This window comes from Diadema antillarum, unplaced genomic scaffold (assembly GCF_040938485.1).
Source record: "Diadema antillarum isolate AM-2024a unplaced genomic scaffold, OU_Dant_1.0 seq00000562_RagTag, whole genome shotgun sequence".
Classification (NCBI taxonomy): domain Eukaryota; kingdom Metazoa; phylum Echinodermata; class Echinoidea; order Diadematoida; family Diadematidae; genus Diadema; species Diadema antillarum.
Window position 1 is genome coordinate 394,554 of NW_027271501.1, and position 26,760 is coordinate 421,313.

Sequence of the window (26,760 nt, forward strand, 5' to 3'; positions counted from 1 at the left end):
TAAATCTTCAATCTTCTTCTACTTTTGCCGAGAGGCAACAGAAATGTTATGATTTATCCCCCGGCGTGTATAAAGGTACTTGGCCGAGATGATACGAAAAACCTCACGGACTTTGCCCCTGACGCTTATGATGCGCTTCTCTGCCTAAAAATCACTGACCCGTTGAGGGCGTTGTTGCGCCATACTGTGCAGTGACGTTGACGATCACACCGGCGCGGCGTCACCCTTTTAGTCCCTGCCCTACTTTTTGAATGAAAAACTACTTGACGAGGGAAATTGCTTTAACTCTTTCGGTCCGTCAGCCACAAATTTAAATACAATGTTAATATGATACAGGGTGTTTGTGGCGAGAGGATGAAAGAGAGATATGAAATTAAAGCTACAACTAAGTGAAATCTTCGCTTAATCTGATCAAAAAGTAAGAGTGTTATCACAACTACCTCACATACACGATCCACTGACAGCCATACGTGTAATTCTGTATCTGGGTAGTCTGATCTTAGCTAGATTTGTGCTGACTATTTGCTGTTGCGTGTTCCTGTCTTTATTCAAAACTGTTACTCTCTTAATGGAGTAAATCAACTTTCAGTAAAATCTCATACCTCACAGTGAATTCAATACAATTCAAATGATTTTATTTCCATATAAAGTGATACAAAGTAATAAACCTAACGCTTACATGAGTACATAATAATTTCAGGAACTCTGAATCATATAAGTTTTAACAAAACATGGATACAATATCATTATAATATCAACTTTGGTTTTTAGATGAATAAACAAGTAAGCAATACAATCTTATTTAGTAACTCTACATGGAAAAGAGGAAATCACAAGAGAAGAATAGTTTGCAGATTTTGTGAAGTACTTTGGGAGATGAGGGCATCTCAAGATCCATCAAGGACTCCATGTATGAACATTTTGATATCATGACGTCAGGCGAAACAAACAGAGAGAAAGGACCATGACAAGGACAAGAACGAAAGAATGACTGATCAGAAAGGACTTTCATTTGCCCCACACACTAATCTTAAAAGATTCCGCAGTATATTATTACAATTTTCTCTCAGCCAGGTGAAAGTTACAAATATGAAATAATATCAGACCATTCTTTACCTTGGCTTTCATTGAAATCTTAGATATCCGGGGAACGAATGTGGAGAAACTAGTTTCCATCTAACGCATACACCTATACATGGGAACATTTGCTCTCAAGTGGTGCGAGACAACCTTTTGACAGTTATCAGCAAGCTACAATCATTCTCGATTTTCCCCGCTGACATTGCAACAGTAAGGTCTTTAAAAACCTGATGCTTTAAACTTCATGGCTGGTATCTTTATAGCCGTTGTCAGAGGAAGTTATGAGAATGATCCGAAAAGATCTTCATATGAAGCCTGACTAAAGTAGAGCTAAACTGGCTATGTCAGAGGTAAGAAGACCGTTCCATGTCCATTTTGTAAGTATCTAGACGTCTACAAACAATATCAATCACCATTCAGTTGTGCGTTTATATATGTAAAAAAAAAAAACCCGAAACGAAACAGAACTATCTGTATGAGTACGCATTAGTGTGAACACGCATGTCTTGATGTTTTGGTTATGGCGTTCGCCTGTGTGCACATGTACACACAGATTTTGTGTAGACTAGCATATCGAATTGTTTAAGAAATAAACATAATTCTCTCCAAAGGTTGAGAGCGCGCTACGTTTTCCTGCGCTGCGGCAGTGCTCAGGTTTAATGTAAGGGGAATTTATTTATGTTATAGCGACCTCTTGCGGGTGATTATTGCCAAGCTCGTCAACCGCACAAGCCAAGAGAGAGCATAGAGTGAGATTTCTGTCTACATGGCAAGCCTGCCTACTAGACATCAAACACGCCTACCGGCCGGACGAGATACACAGATGATGGGCAGTGTCCGTTCTATGTGCTGTTTGCCATCGGTCATTTAGAAGTCCGCAGAGTCTACGGACGGACTGTCTGCTTGTGTAGTGTTTCTCCTGTGTAGATTGTAGTGACTTTCTGTCAACTTTGTGTGTCTCATAAACTCCCTTCATCCTGATGGTTCGGTACTGTGGAATTATCATCTTCGACTGATTTTCATATCGTGCTGTTTACACTACTGCTGGAAACTCGCAGAGTTTGGAGCCGTGTGGTGGCAAGATGTGAGCCTGGCTTGGCAAGGAGCGGCCGTAGGGGTCCCATCTGGAATTGGAGCATAACATATGCACGCTTCATGCTGCATCGGGTGTCTTCATATTTTCCGTCTAGGAGAGGAGAGTTTCGTTCGAGGTAGTGACAGGTTCACCCCTTACTTTACGTGACCCCTCGGGTCATGGTGGCGTGGAGACACGAGAAAATACCAAACTACCAGGTGACATGGCTCTCTCATAAACATCAGTTAAAGGGTTAGAACGAAAATAATATTCAGACATCAGATATAATTAACTTCCATTGATAACAATGATAAATGCTGTAGATTTCTATGTTGATGGAGTGGCGTGTGATTGAGATGTACCTCACCGCATAATCACCGCTTCCTTGTTCAGTGTTATTCTCTGGAGATTTGGACGCGATCCAACGCGAGGTAGAATTGACCAGACCAAACACACTGGCTTGACTCCAAGAGAATTACGAGCTTACTGTGATTGCAGGATACACAGCTCATGTGTCGATTATATTGTCATTTCATATAGGCCTATACCATTTTGACCATACTTGCACGTTAATTAGTGGGAGAGCAAATCCTATATCATATACTACTCCATTCTACTATGTCTGTTATGTGCGAGGGTTGTAGTGGTTTGAAGTGGGAAAACTTACAAAGTCTTTCAAATAAAATGAATTCTTGTGTCGAGTTTTTTTTTTTTAATTGCGAGTGATTGAAAAAGAATCCCTCCATTGATGTACATGAGCATCAATTATTCAGTATTCTATTACTGCAATAGTAGCTGTAAAAAACACACACATGAGAATACATCCAACCTGAGTAAGAATGCCCATGATTTATATCATGAATTTAACTGAATAACCGGTGCTTGCTTGCGTCAATGAAGGGCAATTTGTCACTCTGTTGCCAAAAAAAAAGAGAGAAAAAATACAAAGTCATTGTTTGAACGCTGATTATTATGAGCTACTCAACCCCGTTATTGCGTTAGACTTGGCATTAAATAGTGATTGGCCATCAGAGAAAATTCGTATTCTTCAAACTTCTACCTCGGGATGAAATTCTGCAATCTTTCTGTCTACATAACATTATGTCTATCATGTGCTTTCAAGTGTATTATATCATCATATTTGTATATATGATATTATACACACAATCTACGTTTATATATTGCACCACATAGGCCCTAATGTATTATATGGAACAGCAGAACCTACACTTTTTCTCTCTCCCTGAAGAAATACGTGATGCTATTATAAGTAAAAACGACAACAAAAAGTTTACTCTGGTCTCTATATATCCACATAAATATGCACACATATGATATGAACGTAATCATAAATGAACATTGCGATTATTTTATTTTGCTGCGTTATGAATAGGCCTATACAATTTACATATATTTGTTTGTTATTACTGTATTGCATTGAATATTATTACATATAGGCGTATAATATTGCTTATGTCTACATCCTCGTTTGACATCCGTGAAGTGGTTAACGTGTTATGGTCTCTCTCTTTCCATTGAGCACCATAAAAGGAAATGATTTTCCCTTTGGCACGAAGGAATAAAGTTTGAACGGATCAAAGAGTAAGGCAAGGATGTATCCGGTGAATCCCATCATTGTGGTACCTTTAGAAGGGTTCGTCTCGGGTCATGGCTTTCTTCTTTCAGTCCCACTAATTCATTTCTTCCGCCATTGATTACCTCTTTCTGATCGACCACAATCACTCTCCATACCCAGACTCCACTTCACTGAATCCCAAGATTAAGGTAAATCAGGCGCTACCTATAATCCGGCGGAGAAAAGAAGAAGAGAATTTTATACTTGTCCTCTTTAAGGCGACACTGATAGTCTAAACACTCTTTTGTGACGTCATTAAATTCTTCAGAATGAAACACGGTCCACTAGACAGATAGATTCGACCCCGGGCACAGAGGTCTCTCGATATTCTTCTTCTTCTTTGATTCTTGTTTTGGCCATGAAAAACATTAAGAACTCACAGTAGCCCAAATCACATCTGGAACTCTGCATAAGATGGTGACCAACGTTTAGAAACGGTTTTACAACTCGCCTTTATTTAGGTACGCATAAAATCAGTCAGACGTATTTAAGTTTGGTAGTCCTGAATAAGACACTTTCTCCCCTCTCGAAAAATCCACAAACAAACCCACAATAAGATTTGTCTATTAACAGTCTTCTTCAAATGTAATCTGACCCTGAGGTAATGATATGCGTTTAATAGGACTCAGAATAAGGAGTTTTACAGAAATTTCTTAGGTTTAACGCGGCATCTTTCAGTAATGAAAGCATAAGTAGGTCTTTAGTCCTTTTCCTTCACAAACTGGTATGACCTGCTTTCGATTTCACATGTACATAGGAACGTAGACTCTAGAAGATGTTGTTATTGTTGTCGTTTTTTGTTTGTTCAATGGCATTTTCAGTCATCATTATATGACTATACAAAGGAGGTTCTTACCTCCTTGACTATAAATGCCATAAACGCAAGTAGACAGCTACTGGCTAGTCTTTGAAGTTTAAGCTAGGGAAGGGAGGTGGCTAGGGTATGCTGTCGGTGTACTAAATCCGCTTCTCGTGCCTGTGAAACAGCGATGGATGATGTCTGGCCGAGGGATTTAGATGACCTCTTGTCATAGCTGGCGCTGTGGTCCTCGGCTTGCCTCCCCTCCCCCCCCCAAAAAAAAAAAAAAAAAAAAAAAAACAACAACAACAACAACAACAGCGACAATTACAACTCCACGACAATTCGTGATGCTTTGACATGATGGGGCTACATCCATAGCCAGGGACGGATCCAGGAATTCCGTAAAGAGGGGGCACCTTTACAAAAATCAAAGGGGGGGGGGGGGGGGGGGGGTCATGCACCCCTCCCCACATTTTTTCTTTTTATTTCTTTTGTTTTAACACAAAAAAATAAAATAAAGAGGAGGCGCGCCCGGTGCGCAACCCCTGGATCCGCCAATGATAGCAGACCTATTATTTTCCACTTTATTTTTTTCGGGGTTTTGAAAGAGCCAGTTAAAGGGGGTAGTAATATGCCACTTATCCCTTGTCTCTTCGTCTGATGAATATCCATAGCTTGGGAAATAATTTAAATTTCATTGACAATGTTTCAATACTTACGGTTTATGTTGCGTTAAAATTTATGATTTCCTTCTCTTTTCTTTTACCTGTCCTCATGTGCAAAAAAAAAAAAACCCGCACACTACCAGTCCAGTTACTTTTTTGTTGTTTGTTTTTTCCAAGGAAGATGCGTGATTCGATTTTTATCAGCAGCAGTTGCAGTGATGGTATTGTTTCATCACAGAATTGTTTAGGCTGCAAGAATCAAAGCAATTTTAAAGTAATAGTACTAATAGACCATGTGACACACATAAAGCTTGATAGTGCAATGTACAATACTCTGTGACGTCATCATCGTCTTCTTTTTTTTTCAAGTTATAACATGTGCAAGTGTAGACGTTGGTCTTTTGGTCGAAGATGGCCGTACTAAAGAGGGCAGCACATGAATTAGTACACCAATTTACCCCTCGTTTATCTAAAAAGAAAGAAATATCTGGAGTGAAGATCAAAGTCAATCGAAAAAATTAAGTAGGCCTATTATTGACGATTTCCTTGTCGACAACATGCAGAATTGTCTGAGTCATATTTTCTATAATTTCTATTGTAATATTTGTCGATGGTCACGAAGGCAGATTTGCGTTCGATCCAGGCTTCAAACAAAACAAGTGGCAGAGATTTTTGGGTCGACGGCTCCACCCAAAAACCACCAGATTTGGCAAATCCACTTTCTCGCCAATTCGAGACCTCCGCGGTTGAGGTTTATGTCAAATTATGGGCATAAATCGTTTAAATCTGTTGTCTCTGCAAGGTTGTCGAAAAGCTGAATTTGTCCCCACCCCGAACTGTCGCTTGAACTTAATATAGGTCTATTGATATCTCGTGTGTGAAAACGACGGATGAATAGATTGTATCATACACGATAATGGTAAGGAATACGTGAGACTATAAGGCTTCTTTAATATCATATATTCAGATCCGAGTGAGATTTCAATAAAAGGCTAATATTACTGAATTATGCATGTTTGCCATGTGGTGTAACACGACGAATCTGTACAAATACACGCAACCATTGAGATTGAGTTTTGTCGTTGTTTTGATTGATTAATGTCTTGAATATCGATGCATGAAATACACATTATGATATCACACTCCATTTCGGTAATGGATATCCCATGTATATCATGGGTTCCGTACAATATTCAGCCATGCCTGATTTCATCATTTTATATGTCTAGCCGTTGCTTCAGTAGCATGTAAAGTCTTCTTGCCACTGAGGGAAAGACAGTCCCAGCGTGAAAGAAAGACAGTTGTTCCAATGACTAGGTATGAATCTTCTAAATTTGGCAACATTGTGTTCATGAGGCTTGCAAGTTGTAGTTCCTTACGACAACACGTGACAATGAATTCCAACACGTTTTTACATTTTGCCTCTCTCTCGTTTTTACCCCCAGGAACTTCAGACGATTTTGCCGTCGGACGGGGGAAGCCAAGTTCGCCGCACAATTTGGTTGACTCTGGCGATGATGAGTCGTCGAAAGTTCGTTGGGAAGGCTAGGTGACCATAGCAACCGAACTGAGCTCCGCCCCTTTACGCGACGCACGCTGAGAGCGCGTTCCACGCACAGAGTACCCGGTGAGTTTGCTGGGGGTAGGCTGATGAGTGCCAAGTCTGACTTGTCAACATTTATTGAAGTGTCACGCTCCGAGGTGGGCATAAAATCGTCTTCTTGAACGTTTGTGTGGAAAGGAAGCGCATTCTTCTCGTTCTACGAGATCTCTTCTTGTCAGGAAAGTAAACTTGCAGGAGTGGACAAGAGGCCCTTGGTCTGTGAGGATCTGCTCAAGCCTATTTGCTCAGAGTCTCTTTTGTTTCTATACATTGGTGGACTTAAAGTTTGACGTTGATCTTGGAGACTGTGTAGACGTTTTCATCCTGGAGTATTTGACCAGTTGTTCTCTTTTCGAATTGTTTTCGTTCTAATCCGTTCAGAGAGAAGGGAAACCACATTGAGGCTGCGAAGGGGTTTACTCAGGCCAGAGTGTGCTTTGGGAGCGCTCGTGCGTGGCGCTGGAACGAACCAACAAAAGCCCCATCGAGTCGAAAAAAAAGGGATAAATTCCACATTCCTGCGGGCAGCTGAGTTATTGAATGCTGTATCTATTGTGTCTTTGCTGGAGTTAAGCTGAACGAGGAAAACTCAAATTGAAACCGCCAGTAGCAGCTTTACGCCAGCTGAATAACTTCACACGAAATGCTGCATCCTCCAAACACATAGCTGACACACGCCGCTGACAAACCCACTTCTCGGCCGGGAAAGTATCGATGATCACTCCAGCGCCAAAGAGTTCTTCTTTCCTCGAATCCACCCACTTTATAAGGAATTTACATTGAATTAACGAGGAGCAATTTCATCGATTGACCCCTTTCTCGTGTGATTGATTTGTCTTTGAACGGATTCGATGCTTTGCCAACACATGTCACGCGGTGCTTTGGACTGTCCACATTGTTGTGCAACCAGGACGCAGATATAGTGGTCTTTATGTATACCATGTATACAAAGCACTCGTAATATTGTTATTCTCTTGGAATGATCCGAGTGTACCTGTGTGTGTTGCAGGTCGACCAAGAATGTACCAAAACATTTATTAACAAGTGTGTGTCGAGGAATTGTGGATTTTAATTATACTGTATATTGCTTTCAGAACTTGCGCGGCATATTCAGGATCCTAGTATATTTTTTCCCCGTTGGTACATGGTGCAATTAGACAATTGAGCGGACATGATCGAGAGTGCAGGTTAGGAAAGTTTTCCTATTTTTTTTCACGTAGTCGTGGAAGAAATCTAATTCATTCTCGATGGTAGCCATGGACGGTTTACAGTCCCTACGCGATGAGCGTGCGAGGTACAATGACCCTTACGACCAACGTTACAATTCGACTTGGGAGGGAGCGTCCCTCAAGCCATTTCGGACCAAAGACGAGTACCTCTACGCCATGCGGGAAGATCTGGCAGAGTGGCTGAGTAACCTCTACGATCTCGAGATCCTACCAGAGTCCTTCTTCGACCGACTGGAGAACGGGGCTCTGCTCTGTCAGCACGCCAACAATGTTCGTCGTTTCGCCATCGACTTCAAAGGGAGACATTTCCCCGACAACGGCGACATGGATATCGTGCACGGAATCTTCGTCAATAATGACGATCTCCGCTTCAAACGTGATGCCAAAGCGGGAACGTTCCTTGCCAGGGATAACGTGAGTAACTTTATTCACTGGTGTCGACACTCGTTGCGGATCAACGAAGTCCTCCTCTTCGAGTCCGACGATCTCGTCCTAAGGAAGAACGACAAGAGTTTCATTCTCTGTCTGCTGGAGGTCGCCCGACGAGGAGGTCCAATCGGTATGCCCGTTCCTATGCTTGTACAACTCGAACAGGAGATCGACCGCGAACTCAACGGTGGCACGCCTTCCGAACCGGACTCGTACACCTCGACGGAACCTGCCTCTCCGAGCTCGGCAACCACGACTGACGTCGAGCCCGAGTCGGAAGCCGATTCCGAGGGCAAACCTATGGATTATTCGTCGTCGCCGGAACCATCACCGCAAAGGAAAGGGTCGTTGATCCCAAGGACGATATGCAAACCGAGATCGCGGCATTCGTCATCAAAGAAAAAACAGGAGCCAGATCCTGAGGGGAATGTGGAACCACCAAAGAGGATTATGCTTACTGCTGAAGTTCTGAAGACACTTGACGAACTGGTAAGTCTCTGACATTCATGCTGAATGTATTTTCTTCTCTTTCTGCTTTCACTGAAGTTATGTATGATAATGGCTCGTGCTTGTGTTTATAAGTCATGATGTTTGTTTGATGACGGTGTCGACAGAGTTTGAATGTTTGTTTTTTATTTGATGATGAAACGTGAATTCAGCTTTGTCTTCTTGATTGTTTGTTTGTTTGCTTTTTGCCTGCTTGCTGATGTATGTGATTTATCTCTCGTTAAAACAAAACAACTGTCCTAAAACAATGAAAATGGTAACTGATCTGTCATGGCTAAACCTACGTGCATTTTCACCACATTTCCTAGTCAGTGAATGAAAAAAAAGAATAATATCAACCATATGTATGCCATACTCAACATGAAAATAATCTCTAGAAGATATAGCCTTTTACACGAGAGCAATTTGTCATTTTTGTGATAGATGACACGAGGGAGTGAGGCGAAAATCTCAGCGGGAGAGGAAGAGAATGAATGAAGCTCTTCTCATTGAATAGATTCACCTCAATTAGGTTAGCCTTATGGTTTGTATGATAATACTGGATGGCCAAAAGGCGGGATTGTGGGGGGAACACTCAATCATTTCAAGCAGGGTCAAATGTGGCTTAGGAAAAGCAATTCGCACACAATATGGGCATTATTCAAACAGGAAGCGCTTTGTGGTGAGAAAAGTAAGCAATGTTCAGAGATGCACCAGCATTTAGAAGATTCTTTGCTTATTTGGGCTAACTCCATTATCACTTGATATTGTACTACAAGCATTGATCGCGTAGCCAAACTGCCAGCTCGATCTTCTCTGTGTCGTAATATCAACGATCTTTACGTGCAGACCGTGTTTGTCTACGGTGTGTACATCCATCGAGCTTTGTGAGTACAAATGTATCATGTTTCTCGACCCTTCACGAACTCGGTGCCTCGTAACACCTTGTCTATCATGTTTTTGGCTCAGCATGAGTTATTTTCTTTAAAGAGTTGGGAGGTGTAAGGGTAGGATGACATTCTGGCTCGCATGAGAACATGGCAAAAAACGTACAAGCGACATTCTTTTCTCGGCTCCTTCTCGTGTTGCCGTGACCCAGTTGTGCGTTGTTTACCCTCACTCACTGAGGATAACTCACTGAGGATACGCCATACACCAAGTAACCATAGCAACGAGATGTCCAGTGGAGGGTATACCACCTGTTCGAGGTGTTTGATGACATCTTCGCCATCAAAGAAATGTCATATTCGGCATGTTTACTAGATAGGTTGGTTTAGGTTCAGGAGGAGGATTTCGTGCATCTTTTTGACACTGTCATATCACGAAAGAATACTCGAAAATCATCTCGTCCACCTGTTTTCCATTTCCACTTATATTGATGACTCAACCATAACACGCTCTTCCATTTCATCGTCGATACAATTAATAACAAACGGAGCAAAATATATTGATCTTTCCTCTTTGATGCGCAAATGACCATATAGCGAACATCAACACAAGACCATACAGAACTCGCCAGGCCATAGCACCTGTGAGACCCACTTACCAGTGAACTCTTGTTGGTGTCAAACTACTATTGATTAGACGGTGTTACTTACTTGATCAAGGCTTTTAGATAATTTAATTGACTTGCTCTACCATATAATAGCCGATGTCTTCCGGGAAAAAAAAAAAGATGGGCGTGGCTTGAGACTCCCCCCCCCCCCCCCATAACGGAGAATTTTCAGACTTTTGCGTTTTAGACACCGAATATTCTGATAAAATGATTCAAAGTATGATATCATTTTACACGGGGGATAACAGTACCATCTTGTTTAATATCGTTGTTTCATTCCATGTAATGACATTGTGTAGGCCTATCTATTAATCAAATTCTATTATATATAAAACCCAGAAAACTTAAGACCATTCTGAAATGTTTTGTATATAATAGCCTGAAGTAATAGCTAGTTCATCGTCATAAGTCAGAGACCATGATTTGTCAGTAATCCAAGGGATAGGAGACTTAGAGCAAAACACAAGTAAAGACCACTGTGAAACAAAGAGCATTATATTACAAACAAAACACACCGTAGCAAGTATTTTGTTATCTTGACTACGTAGCAGTCTCATCAAGAAGATAACACGTCCTCTGTTAGCGTTTCTTTCTCTTCTCGTATTTTCTGAACCCTAGTAATTTAGTCAGGGTCGTTCTTTTTTTGTGATGAGGACACGGCGTTAATTGGACATCAGCGGTCGGTGAAATCTAATTAGAGGGTGTTTTGAACACTTCATTAAGGGTTTACCCTGGACTAGCATGAATTTCTACTTCACGCGTCTAGTGAAGCCTCTATCGTGCGCGGCATCTGAGAAAAACAAAACAGACAGGTTGTGGCTGCCAGTTGAGTTGTGGTTCGCTCTCCGTGGAGCCCCCATTGGGTCGAGATTTTCACCGAAATTGGGCAATCCCAATTGTTTATGCCAAGTTTGAATTACCTAGTTGGACTTCAGAGCTATCAATCGTCAAAATGTTATCCCGTTATCACGTTGCCATATGCAATTCTCAGAGTCGTTATCAGTACAAAATCATAATTAATCGTAATGTCAAGGGTTTATAACTTGCTCCCTTTCCTTAACATGTGAACGGTAACTGCTGAAACATAGTTCGTTTGGTACTTTTATCATGTAATGAGAGTTGAAGTAGTTACACTTACTTTCTAAGGACAAAAGGGCGACATTTATTCTGATTGTCAGTGAGCAAAATTCACGGATGTTGTAGACTCGTGACTTCATTTACAGTCACTGTTATTCCGAGATCAGTTCAAAGATATTATATGTGTAATTATGTATGCATAATTATGTATTTATGTATGCATGCATACTAGGATATGGAGAGACAGAAAGACACAGATAAAGTGATGTTGATTCACAGATTAATAAACAACAAGAAGCTACCCTCAGTTAATTCGTTAAACTGAATGTTTATCATAAAATACATAAAACTCGTGCTATACGATAATACTTTGGAGTATAGGCCTATATTCCAAAGGCTATCGACGGAGACAGAACTCAGTCCTACTGTAAAATATTTCTCTCTCTGATAGGATGGCTTATCACGTTGTCAGGATGATCCGCTTTCTTGCTTTGCTCTGACTCGTCTTCTTTTCCAAATTTTTAAGACCTGCGTCATCCTTAAAATATTTTCTGCCCCGTAATGTTGTTTTTTCCTCTACACGTTCAGATTTAACCTTACTACTCCACCCCAAGGTCAACAAGGTGATCATTATTGATGCGATGATATTTAGGGTCAGATGATGAGGTCACTAGCCAAGATAAGTTATGTCTTTTTGAGGAAAGTGTGGAACACGGGCAAGGAAGATGTTTCCTATTTCGTCCAGCCATCACTTCGCGTGTTAATAAATCCTCTTTAAATCTTGGCACGCCGAAGAAGAAGATAAAGAAGAGATAGAAAACAAATATGGCACAAAAATGAATTAATGTGCCTCCTCGTGGAATCCGTGTCCTCTAAAGAGAAGGGGTGAGAAATTTTACCAGTTGGGAAACCAAGGTGATTTTTCATCACATTTTTTATGAAAGAAGTGATACAAGGCAAGAGAACTAGTCAAACTTACAAATATTATGCTTTGAAACTTCTGATCTTTTGGTGGTTGCGTATTTCCAGATGATTGTTTTGTTTATCTTAATGTAATTTAGTTCATCCTCCCCACTTGCTTTTCACACACACAGGAGAAGATGAAAACGTTTAGGAGGAAATTGACATTCGTTGTGTGGGATGTAGTGCCAGAACGTAATGGCTTCGTTATGTCTTGAGTGGAATACTGACGAAAACGGCCATTTCGAGAGAAAGCAAAATTAGTGTGAAGCTTACAGTCGCATCGAGGGACGCCGTCATGGTTGTCGAACCATGTGCTCCTCGTTGGCAGAGCGGGAAGCAGACGACTCCAGTTAAAAAATTTCTGATGGTTGCCAATTTACGCCTCTTCTAATCATCACTGATTACAGAAGTTCATGGCTGAGCCTTGGCTCTGCAATCTTCCTTCCTTTCTTGGTTACGCAGTCTCGGGAGAGACCGGGTACCAGATGCTTTGCTTCAAGAGTGTTTCGGTCGTCCTTTCCTCTTTGCGACGATCTTCCGTTTCTGCGGAGTCATGTGAATCTTGCTTATCATGATTTAAATAAAAGTGAGAAACTAGAGGTCAAAATACAGTAAAATTTTCGAGCTGTATAAGGAGCAAGGTTCCCTGTAAAAAGTTGGGAAACTTAAGAAAAGACCCGCACATATCTTCAGTACAGAGTGTACATCTGTATTGAGAGTCAAATTAAGAAGACATATGACATGACAGTGATGTAAACTGCCTAACAGAAACAATAGAATCCTCACCAAGATATCTGATTAATTATTTCCATACACCTGAAAGACATAGCCTCTACACATAAAACGTCGTATCTCATATCCACATTTGTGTCGGTTGATCATAATTGTTCCTTTTCAAAGAAGTGTCAGTGATGTTGTTGTTGATTGTTTACTTTTAGACGGACATCATAATCTAGAATGTGCATGATATTTGGAGTGTTTTAAAAGTGATTGAGTTAGATTTGGTCAAACATTTGTAGACAGTTTGACTTGACTTTAGAGCATTTCACTCGCACACGCACACACGTATACAGGGAAGAGGGTGCAATGACCGATGATGTTGACAGGCATTGCGAGCAGATGGCGATGACTTAAGATCATGTTGAGCCCCCCTGCGACGGACCGGCAGATGAGAGAGACTTCAAAGATAGCTTCACGAGACGATGACAACGAAGAGAACAAAGGAAGTGTGATCCAACCATCAGATGTCGAACATCCTTTCACAGGGTGGCTCTTGTTTTCTAGAGGAGAGTTTGGAGGTTATAGCTTCTTTCTCGAATGATGACTGGTGACTACATCAAAATAAGTTACGCGCTTCTTTTTTTTTTTTGGTGTATACGTATTTTGTTCCCTATACCTAGGCCTATATAGATCAAGGGATCAATGTAAGGGAGTGTATCCCAGCACAGTCTGTTTGTATACAGTGAGTCAGAAGTGTTGACTTAGATTCGCCCAACAGGATGAATACATCAGATTGAGGGTTACCGTCGAAATTAGCTCTAAATCTCTGACGAATAAAGGTACCTTCATCCCAGCTTATCGCAACTTGAATGGCATTTAATCATTTTACGCATGCAGGGCTGTGAAAGTCGTATTATATCTACTCGCATAGTCGTAATGACAAATCATTTAGCATTATTGTGATGAATTTCGTTGCCAGAATATCTTCACATTTACGACTACTGTTGTTTATATTTTTATCATTTATCATTCAAACATAGTTCTCATCACTAACATAGGAAGTAGAACTTATTTTGGTCGCAATATATTGAAGTCCGTTTATTGTTATTAACATCGCTGTCTTCATTTCCATTGTTATCCAAACTATTTTTTTGCTCAAATGCCGGAGAATGATATCGCTTTGCTCCGAGTAAAGTGAACAGTTATGACGCGAGTCTTTAAGAACCCCATTAATCCCCCGAAGTGGTGGTTATCATTACGGTGTTGTGATGCTGAAATGTGATTTCATGTCGCTGAGTGGATTATACCCCGACACGTGGTCAGAATACCACAAACATGAGAAGATTTCAGTCGTCTGGGAGAAGGGGAAGGTGGTTAAGTGATAAACCCGCTTCATGCTAACCACCGATGAATGCTTTCGTTATAGTTTTTGTCCTTATTCACCTAAAGAGATTCACTCGTCTTGACACAAGTCTAATTCTTGTTATGCTTTGTATTTAACTTCAAAAGTTGCAACATTCATCTTCAACAAGTTGTTGGTATCAACGCGAAATGGGTCTGCGTCAAACTTGAAATCAAGTTGTGAAATGATGGATCAGACTTATAGTTATTTCTACTCGCATTTCATTTCATTCTTGAATCATCGTCCAATCTATCGCAAAACGAAGAAGTCATCAAATGTTGTCAAGTGAAGATGATTGATGATAATGATATAAAAGTGTATGCTGTATAATATTTTCCGGCGATTGTCGTGATGGTAGTACGTAGTGACAATTCTATGGCAGTCATTATAACACCAGTAATAGCACGACAGGTGATTAAGAAAATGTTCGGTGATGACAGGTACTTAATTAATGATCGATGTTATAATTATGAAACTCAATAATGCAATGTTGAGCAAAGTAACATCATTATGGAATTACCAGAAACCGCGGTATCATAGTCAGCCGTAGGCCTATATGATAACAATATCAGAGAAGAGAAGAAGAGTGCGATATGAATACGTGCAGGTTGTGTAGTTTCGATCTGATTCAAGACTTGAGTAGAATGATACTGCTGCCTTTCTCCGATAAAAGGAAGCAAGTAACAGATGCTCCCACTCTGAGTTATTCATGTTTTTCTCTTGGACTTAGATATGCTCATATTCTAAAGTCAGCTTTTGAGCAGAAGCGTCTAGATACATCAGAGCCCAAACGTCGTTATATTGCACTGATTTTGATGATTTGTGACCCAACGGTAAAAAGGTAGATGCATTTAGTCTGATGACGAGAAATGACACTTAAGTCACTTACTTCCCTTTGTCATAGTAGGGCAGATTACCGCGTATCGAAACTAACCCTCGTCTGTTGAGTTCTGTGTACTTGACTGGGTTTGGGGGGAAAAATATGATGATCGTAGTCTAATTACAGCCACGAGTTCGATAAGGCTAAATTTCAGGGAGATTCTGGCCATAAGCAAGACACATTTGAAGACAATTCTATGCAATAACGACTGATGTACAACCTGTGACCATAGAGGTGATGTAACGTCGCTCTCATCATATTAGGCTATGTTCTTTAATGAGAATTTAGTGGCCAGAGCGCATGAAACGCACTTTACAACATGAAAATCAAGCTCATATCTCCACTGTTCCCTTTCTAACTCGCTGGCAGACCAGATTTGTGTGAATTGTATAATGACTTCCCATCACGCTTGCCCTCAAGAGCTGAAATAAGTCATACTGAGATGATTCAATTCTCGTTCAGTTATGAGTGTTAATAACTCTAACCCGGCGCACAGAAAATAAGATCCAGAAGAGGGGTAAGAGGAGCCCCTCTATGGGTTCGGGGGGGGGGGGGGGGGGGGGGGAGGGGGTGTAGACGAGAACCCTCAGGGTCAACTTGACGGTTGTCTGGTGTCGAGAGGGACAAGGGGACGCCTTTGTGACCAACTTGACTTTTGGGGGCTTTGGCATCATGGGAGATTTATGACTTTGATCATTGAATGGAACAAGTGGAATGGCGCAAGGCCAAAGAATAGCGCGTTTTCGATTTCATCAGATGGAGCAGGGAGGTGATACTCCTGTACTTTTCTCCTTTTTGGGGGTGGGGGTGGGTGGATATTTAAACAAACAGGTGGAGAGGTCATCGTTTACCATTCAACAAATAGTGCCTGGGTTCACCTTTTGCTCATAAATTTCCACAGATTGATGCCCGTTTGTGATATGAGGAGTTTATTTCACTGCTTAGCGAAAACTCAAAGCTAAAAATGAATTACATCTTGTTAGTTTGTTCGAATTGTCATAATTCGTCTTCTTCTTCATCATCCTCTTCTTGGTCTTGTCCTCCTCTTCTTTTGATGAACACAAAATGATATGAAGTTGAAAGTATCTGTGATTTGTTGTCTGACGTGGAAATCTTTCTACACTGTCCTTGCTTACTGCCTAGAAACTTGGTCAGTGTAAGTGCGAGTTTTGTTGACATTCTCCTTATTTCCCGCCTCGGAGTAAACAGACAGCCCATCAGCCTCTTTCTGTAAGGCGGTAACCGCGACTTATGGATTTTTGAGACGATAAGTCTTGAGACGATAATACTGATGACTGAAGACTGGCCTTGTTCGTTTGAAGTCTCGTCTGCTTTTTAATCCATGGCGATCTGAATGCTGAACTCACGCAATCACAGTCATAAGTTGTGCTCTATTTCGTATGTTGTCAATGTGTCGGACAGACTTTAGGGTCGTGCGTTAAGGGTATAATTCATAGGAGGGTAAATGAAACTGTAACATACTGTCTGTTCCCTTGCTGGAGTCCTTTCTATCTTTCCTTATCTCAGTCTAGTCCAATTTAGCGTGTAATTTCTTTTTCTTTCTGCCTGCTGATCTTTCGTCCCGTCTTTCACTCCTTTCCTGCTCATTCATTCACCAATTAATGTCTTTACAATCGTAACCCTTGATTGCACCTCACCCCAATACAACATGCATGGTGAACCATGCTTGATATGATATGTGATCATGTGGGTGAATGTAAAAGACTCGCAAGTTATTGCTCTTGTTTGGGAAGAGATGGTTCTAGGCTACGTACAATTGTAGCATTTACTGGACATTGTGTAACATCACGTTGTTATTCCAGATGACTTCTACTGCGAGAAATTGACATTGACATCAAGGAAACGTAGATTCTAAATCCCTTCGTGTTATTGTTCTTTCTTCAAAAGAAAGTGGAATGATCTCCCTATAATACTGGATGCGGAAGGCTACAGTGCATTCAAGATTAGCCCGATTTAACAGACATATATACAAACAACACACTGAAATCGACCTTTAGTTGGTATTGGAACAATAATTTAATGTTCAAAGACCTTATACATTCGCTGAGTCAGAGCCTCATGATACCAATTATAGATACTGTTACAAACAACGGCTAATGCACCGTCATAGTTTGGATGGAAAGTTTGGTTTAAATAAATGCTGGTACTCGAATAGTGTGAGCACACGGAGAGACCTATCATGTAAGTTGTCTTCACTATTAATCAATTTTAGCTCCGAAACTCTGGCTGGCATCAGTTCAAGTTAAACTGAGCACATAACACACGCAACCATACACCCAGACGAAGTGAAAACATTCTGGCAACAGTATGATGTTGTTGATATGTTTATAGGCATATATATATATATGATATATATATGTAAATATATCCGCCTATACATATATATATAATATGCATTATTTTCATCCATTGTGCTCGTGTGTTTCTTGTATTCATGTACATAACGACAATCAAGAGCTACAATTACACTTCTCCATGTAATAATCAGATTATAATACGTCTTATGCTGAATCATGACTGTTACATTCCATCAAATCATTTCACGAGCAGTCAAGTGAGACGTATATAACAAGACATTTTTTTTCAAATGAAAAGTTTAATCCACATCAGCTGCAGGAACCATTTGCTGAATTAATGTGCCCGTAAAGGACGTTTAATCTTTTTTGAAAGTCACCTTTGGGGCTTAATCTGTATGCTGGTTAAAACATACTCAGGACAAAGTTCACCATTGTATACCTTTTGTACCATGATCTGTTATTCTTTAATGGTTGTCAGAGGGGAAAGGTAAATGAGAGATAAGAAAAGATATATATATATATAGTTCATATATATATATTTAATCTTTAAAGCATTCAGTAGCAAGTTTACGACATTTAAAGGTGCAATTTTGTACATTTTGAGAAGAAAGTCCATTTGCGCAGGCTTTATCTCGTAACAATGGAAAATACAAATTAACGTGTTTTAACAAAACTCTCAGCGATGTTTATAGACCACCACAGACTTTTACCCATACTTAAGCTATGCTTCTGGTACCTGGATATCAATTGTCAATAAATTCATTGAACATGCATGTTGATACTATTGATAGTAATAAATGAAATCAAACTAATTAGAACTTTCAAATACTGTGCATGCTGGTCGACACTAAAATGAAGGCGTATGAATATATGCCTACCATGGTTGCTTTTTATGGAAGCTGATGCAGTGCTTCATTGCACGTAGCTGTCAGATAATGTCAATAGTTGTCAAGTTATAATCTAACAAAAGCGATAATAAAAAGATGCCATAATAATGCAGCGGTATATCAGCAATAATCTTAATGGCACACGTGTGTCGATGTCTATGTGTGTATTGTGTATATATGATATTATTTTGTATTGTGTGTGCTCTATGCAGTATGTGTAGTGTGTATGTGTGTGAGTTTACAGCAGCTATGAATTATACGTACGTTATATGATACGCGAATGAAATCAGCTGTCGCTACGCTACGAGGGGACTGAGTCATGCATTAAGAATACGACATTGAACTTTTAAGTAACAGGTGATTTGCTAATGGTGTGAGGGGTGGGTGATGGACTCACGGATTCCCCGGCACTCGTAGAGCTCTATGTACTTGTACAGGACACTGGGAGTGACGATCCTTGAAGCGTGTATACTCGGAATTCTTGCCCAACGACCCGCCGTTTGGTATTTTGAGTACAACCCATGGACCTACAACAATGTAGGTCCATGGTACAACTACATGTATGAATGTCAAGATCGCATTTTAACTCCTACAACTGTTGCGACCAACGCAAATGTTTTTTTTTTCTTCGATCACATTGTGCCCGACGCCTGTCTGAACTAGATGCGTTGTACACAGAAAAGAAGGGATGGGTCTGGAATATATAGGCCTAGCCTAATGATCGAGTATACTGACTATACAGTATGTATGAGGCGTAAATATTCACAACTGAATGACTCGCGCCTTAAAAAAAAATCAAAATAACAATAACAAGAAGAGTGCATGAATCATGCACGTTGCCCACGTGACTGAGGATTTATAGTAACATTACATTACTGTGTGGTCAGTCAGTTTATTGGCACTATACAGGGACATTAACAAATGTGAAACAATGAATCGAAAATGATGTAAAGATACCATGATATTTCAAAGATAAAGAGATATGCGAAGAATGCCGTGTCAGCTATTTGTAGCTTGAATTTGACAGTTGCAGTTCAAATACCAAACACATCTTTCATGATCTTTGGATGGAATTTGAGGGGGATGATTGAGTATAGTGCAAGCTACCAGGACACATCTACAGTATCCAGCTTTAACAAAAGAACATGAAGGACAAGAGATTAGCATTTATGGTAGCCATAGCAACGGAGCCTGGTCCCTTGTTATCCGCTCGTAGCGCTCGACGTTCAAATCGCCACCTTGTAAGATCACAATGGGACATGGAGAATAATAAGTGTATGCTCTAACAGCTAAAACCTGTTCGTTACATATGGCATACACCAGAATCCGATTACCTGGTAAGCCTTCTTGTCGCTATAGCAACGCAGCTTGTTTTTAGAGTGAAAGAGATAATCGTGACAGAAGGACGGATGGTTAGGGAAAGTGAAAGAGAGAGAGAGAGTGAGGGGGGGAAGAAAGAGGGAGGGTATATTTCCGATGATTCTTCCGTATTCATTTTGGCTGTCTTTGGTATACAGTCGTTTGATAATGCCCAGTAAGAGTTGTGACTGTTGTTCACATGGAGCAGAACTCGAACATTCGGCAACCGGTTACTGTGTTGGGTCATGACAGTGTGAAGGGGCTATGGAAAGCTAAACCACCAGGTCCACTGCAACGCTGCTTTTTATTGGACATTAACCCCTACGTTATTGTATTCATAATCGATCTTTTCACTCGTCTGACTGCATTCTAAACATCACGGGGTTCCCCCCTTGTAGCTCTAATTATTATACACGTCATGTTTCAGTAAAATGATTCAGGGCAGTGTTTGAGATGACCCCATTTTATTATCATTATTGTCATTATTATTATTATCTATTTATTTTTTATTCATCATCAATTATCATATAATTATTATTGACAGACGTATGCAGCCATAATCTGGCATATGCCGTCCACGTAGGGCTACACTGACTGTATAAGATAAAGACAGGCATTTTCGAGTCACATACTCTACATCGATATGAAAGAACCCGCATTTTAAGTCTTCAACAGATGATAAGTAAGTGAAAAATTTGAAATGCAGGCACATTCATCAGGAGTGAAATCGCATGCCTTTGTCAATTGTTTGTGTATAGGTTATATGGCGTTCACTAAGCAAAGCTTTTGTTAAAAATGATACACATGCGTGCATTCCCATCTTAGCGAGACCAAGCCATGTACAATTAATGCCAGTACACTGCATTGTGACCACGAGGACATCAAAAGAAGGTAAAATCTGAGAATTCGCAGGCTGATCTAGGCAATTAAGCACCTTTAGTTTCGCTTTTGAACTTACTTGTGGATGATATCCTCAAAGATGTGTGCTTTTTCGTGGTGCAAGCCGTGTCTAACTATTTAGTTGTATTGCAGGCTTTTTGTTTTTATCAAACAAGTTTGCACTGGTGGAGCGTGATTTATAACATCCCGTTTTCTCGTAGGCGTTGTGTCACAATGGTATTTGTTCTTTCTGTCAATGGAAGAGTGATTTCTCATTGAATGCAACCGTGATGTGGCCAAATCATGATGACTGATGAAATATGCGGAATTAGTTCAACCAGACTACATCCATGACGACACCACATTTACCAGACCATTTCCAGTTCAGTTTGCGAGTAACAATACCCGCTCATATGACAGACATTCTAACCTCACAATAGTTAATATCAAAGTGTCATTTTTCTTCCGGTCGTCACTCTTCGAGCACACCAAACCATGCTAAAACGATAGACTTGCAATATCGTATGCCAGCTATAAACTATGAATTGTCTGCGGAAGGAGCGAGCCACATTCTCATAAAATTAACACTGTAACAAAGTGATGGCAGGAGCAATTTTGACCTCTGTTCACAAACTTATTTGACTGAGGGTTGAGATAGCTTAAAACTATGTAAACTGTTCTGTTTTGATACACAGGGACAGCTAAGTTATTTTGATAACACCAAATATTTTATTGACTCTCAGGACACCAATAACGACCTCTGCTTGTCCAAATATTTGATCGCGGTAAAATGTAATTTTGTTTTTGAAAATATGCGTCAACATTGCCGAAGCTCTTGAAATTAGAAAACACAATGCCCCAGTTGCTTGGCGGTCATACAGTCCCTCCGTGTCGGCGCGCAAATATTTCCAAAGTATGTCGATTATCGATCTCAGTATCGCGATTGTAAAGCAGGTTGCGTCGCTGATAGTCTGCGCGGGGCGGCGATATTGTAATATCGATCAGCTGACCGTGAGTTCGGAGGTCTCCCTAAAGGCTAAATATTTAGATTACTGGAGGTAAACATCTTGTGGTCCTATCGTTGTGATCACAGCGTATTGTGACGGTCAATGCATGTCCGAGGTGCCCTGTTAGATTGTAAACGTTTCGAAGTGAAGTTGTAGGTCTAAGAATACTCCGGATTTCAAAGCTATAGATATGCGGAATCGATACACAGTTTTTTTTTTTAAAGAATAAACTTCAATCAATGGATATTGATATTCAAAGTTGGTTTAAATGAATGGTGAAAAGAAAGTGTTTTCGGGTTAGTGATTTAGATAGTAAATTCGTAATGTAATGAAGGAATAAAATTAAAAAGAGAATAAGGGGTTAATAGTATAAAAATAGTAAAAAAAAAAAAGAGGTGTGTATATGGATTGTGAAAAAATGTATCAGAGTGTATGAAAATGTATCAAATTGATGTTAAGTCTCGGTGTAAATTTTGTTTCCATTGATGAAAATGATTATGAAATTGATGTAAAGAGTTTTGTATAAATTTGTTTGTACATTGTGTTTCCCATTGATGAAGAATAAAATATTCTTTGAGACAAAAAAAAAAGTTAGCACAACAACTGTTAGCATAGCGAATGTTATGTTTTGGATCGTTCTAAGAATCGTGCTGTACTGGATACTCTGCCGTAAAGCGAGAATCCGGCTGTAAGCGTTGCTCTTTGTGTCGACAGTGAAAGCTCAATTAAAGGGATAGTACAGTATTGGTGGAGATGAGAATTGGGCTTTTAACTTTTTTGCAAGATACCAAGAAAACACATATGATACAGTACATATCATACCATTTTAAGAGGAATTCAAAGTTTATTTGATGAAAATCGGGTTTGGAATGACTGAAACATTCAAAAACAAAGTAAAAGAAAGCAATCGTAATAAAGTGTGGGTCCCACACTTTATTAGAATCGCTCTTTTTTGGATATCTCCGCCATTTCAAAACCAATTTTCATCAAATAAACGTTGAATTCCTCATAGAATTACATACTCTTTCATATTTCATAAGATGTTTCTCATGATCTCACCAAATAATGTTAGAACCTGAAATTAGGTCTCAAGCAAAACTATACGTTCCCTTTCAGTTTTGAAAGCTCATCAATGTGTCATATCAGTATATATCATTCTTCATCTGGGTGACATGCACTACGGGTGAGAAATATAAGAGAAGACAAATTTCCATTAAGGACATAATCACGTGTACATCAACGGTGAAAGCTACAAACAAAATCTGTTTTCAACATTCATTCTTCGAGGTCACCAAAGGTAAATGTCGACCATTATGGTCATTATTTGTAAGTTTGATACTTTCCCCGGACCAAAAGTTGACCCATGGCTTACATGCGGAAGGAACTTGTCAAACTAAGGGCCGAAAACTACACAAGATTGCGGATGATAGACAGTGATAGAGGTTGACAGATAGATAAGATTAGAAAGATGGATAGCCTGAAGGTAATGGGTCAATGAATATTCGATGCATAAATAGATTGGAATAGATGAGGATTGAATAATTAAATAAGATATAAAATGATTAATTGTGTGCGATTTGACCAAACAGTCAATAACTCATGTGATTAAGTAGTACAGTGTACTTGTATATTGATTTGATACACAAAACAAAATACGTCACAACAGAAAATCACGTTGTTCTATACTTCATTTTGGAGTTTATATTGTGACCTTATATGACCCAAGCAAGCATAGAATGGCACCATCACGAATAGACAGACAACTTTGGCTAGAGAGATGGTTCTACATTGGTGTGACCGACTATCTTATAAGTGTATGGTGTCCATTATGTGAAAATACATGAAGGCAAGCAAGGATATAAACTTATCCGTCTGGTGTAGAGCAAACCGGTGCCTATAAACGTTTAGGATGTATGGTTCTCTTTTATACGTTTGCGTCTTGCGAGCAGCCACCAAGTGGACTTTGGACAATGATTGTTTTAGCTGTGGACCTGCCGAGAGACCAAAACTACTGGTTCCGGGCTAATGAAATCAGGACGAATGTTTTACCAGCTCAACTCAGAGCTAGAGGGAGAAGAAACCGGAAGGAAGGACAAGAAGGATGAAACGTGCCGTGTTAACTTCCTTAACCAGACGTCCATGGTCCATTTAAGGCCGTTTACAAGTGTCTCCCATACACACGACAATTGCACGAAGAGTGTTTTGTCATTTTGTCCTATGTGTCACCAAATGTATGTTATAATCATTCTCATCTTTCTCAAGTCCATAATCAATACTGAAGGCAGCTCCACTGAGTAAAGTAAACTGGTCTGTTCAAAGCGCACACACATTGTGTATAAAAAATGTGCTATGTATCAACATTACGTGGCACATCATTTATTCTTGAACCTGCGTTAACGTTGTACATATACGCCGTCTGCCCTATCTGTATCTAGATTAGATCTGCTAGAGTAACACTGAATACAGAGCACAAACGAGGTTTAAAAATCAGAGTTAGAAATCAAAGCCCAAAAGAAATAGCCAAATATAGTTATATCTATAGTACCTGAACAATGTGCATTTTATTCACGGTAAGAAATAGTGTGTTGACTATCAGAGTCTTTGTGTACAACCACAATACTGCGTGCAATATTCCATCTATATTTTGATAGCCATCAACAGAACTGACCGTAAAAATTCAGTCAACGAGAGTGTTATTGTCTGCATTTGGTGAGGACGTAATCATTGTTTTGTCCTCTGTTTTTGTTCGTCACTGTAAAATATGCTCGATTACCCTCCAAGTCCTTCACCGTGTCCCTTTTAGCTTACCCTCAAAAATAATAAAACGTGCATATAACGTGATATTCAGGCCTGTGTACTTGAGGGTATGTGTGTACGGTGTACATGCCGTATAGTATCAGTAAGGACGAATAGGGAGCTTCCACCTGTATGATAACTCATTTATGCTGGTAGGTTATAGGCGCCACGGATTTTACTCTTGCGAGGATTGCTATTGTTACGTATTTATACGTAATTTGTCCATGGGCGATCAATAATGTTTACGTCGGTATCAGCTGGGGGATACACGTAGATGGCACAGCTGAAAACGATATGATTTCTTGTGTAATTTCTTTGCCTTAAACTTGATACTCTAGATTACTTTGCAAATGATCGTAGAGAGAATTTAAAGCATCAAAGGGTAAGGATCAATCTCATATTTTATGCAAAACAACCACATTTTAGTTCCAGCACTCAAACATTATCACTGATGTTCTACTCTGGGATATTATTTCATCTGTTTTGTCTTAATTGATGATAAGGGGTACACAAGTCTGTTCGATTTGGAAAGAAAAGAACAAAGCCAGCATGTAGGCTTATATCTATCTTGTGTTGACTTAACTTGAACACGCATTATAGGAGACGTTTCATGAACTTTTAAACCCATGGCTGCTGTTCAGCTTCACACACCACACAGAGACGTGTATATTTTGTCCTAACGGAGTGACTCGACGAAAGGTCGAACAGACACAGAAAGCAATGCATGGGGAAACGATTTTCATGCTTTGAAACAATGTCAGTCTACCGGCGGGTCACAAGTTCAACCCCCGTACTGACTGACGGGCTATCTGGGAAAATACTTCACTGTCGAAATCTGTCTGAATGAAGGGAAGTTGGCAAGTCATTGATGGAAAAGGAAGAGTTTTATTCACTCAAAAGGTACATGACTTTTGCTTTTTGTCATCGGGGAAATGTATCGCTAAATATGGATTTGACTTGAGGTGAGAGTACCAGCAAAATTTGCTTGATTGCTTCCAAATAAAGCAAGTCATAAGGAGTTCAATTCTACACAGCCTTTTCATATGAATGAATATAATCATTATGGCACGAGATTATCAGTTGTTATATTTTTAGTACTTAAGATATATTTAAACCTGATCTGTACTGGAAGTGCTCCGTAGCACACTGTTTGTACCTCAGATCCTTTTAGTGAAATGACGTATTGGTATTGTGTCATTTTATCTACACACGATCGCCTTGGTTACATGAATTTATTTTCATCTTCCATAATTGTTGCTTATGAATCACCGGAACAGGAATAGCGCGCAGCTTTCCCACACATTGATTCCATGGAAGATTTTCTATTTTTTTTTTAGATCCTGATGAGACGAAACGGGGATTTTCTGACGATTTATGTAATTTTTGAAAGTTTGGGCCAGTGCCAGTTAAAGTGAAAATATATACACATATGGAAACATGCTCCTTTGGCAAGCATTTCATCTATTACGCCAGAATAATTACAACAACGGTTGTGTTAACTTTTTTTTTTTTTTTTTTTTTTTTGGGGGGGGGGGGGCTTATACCCTTCCCACTTTAATGTACAAACCTTTCAAACCAGCAAAGTCAAAGACAGTCTCACTATTCCGTTAATCCAACGAAAAGGAAGCTCCGTAGCTCTTTTATTGCCCATGACTCACTAACAAAAGCATCATCAGTCATCTTAATAGGCCTATTATATGGAGTATAGACCAACGTCACTCGCTTCCTTGTCCTGATGGACGGACTACCCATCTCAGGGATCCGCTGCCATCTTTGTTGCCATATACCAACAGTACAGATTATTCATCAAATGAAGCTCGATATCTATCGGATACAACGCCTGTCTGGTAATAATCAGGAGATCGTTGGTTCGAGTCCAACCCGAGTGTGTATGCCCGTGATTTCTTGTCAT

General features: G+C 39.9%; 1 protein-coding gene across 3 annotated transcripts in view; it reads left to right on the forward strand.

Annotated features, from left to right (window-relative positions):
- Positions 1-1,882: 1,882 nt before the first annotated feature.
- The window catches only part of LOC139735045 (uncharacterized), an 85,784-nt gene continuing 60,906 nt past the window's right edge, over positions 1,883-26,760 (forward strand). The window contains exons 1-3 of one of the 3 annotated variants that reach the window (XM_071645822.1): positions 1,883-2,407; positions 6,704-6,885; positions 7,243-9,008. In XM_071645822.1, coding sequence (XP_071501923.1) covers positions 8,109-9,008 — 900 coding nt within the window. In that variant the 5' untranslated portion in view covers positions 1,883-2,407; positions 6,704-6,885; positions 7,243-8,108. Of the gene's footprint in view, positions 2,408-6,703; positions 9,009-26,760 lie in introns of all 3 variants that reach the window. The other 2 variants (XM_071645820.1, XM_071645821.1) reach the window with 2 other exon arrangements.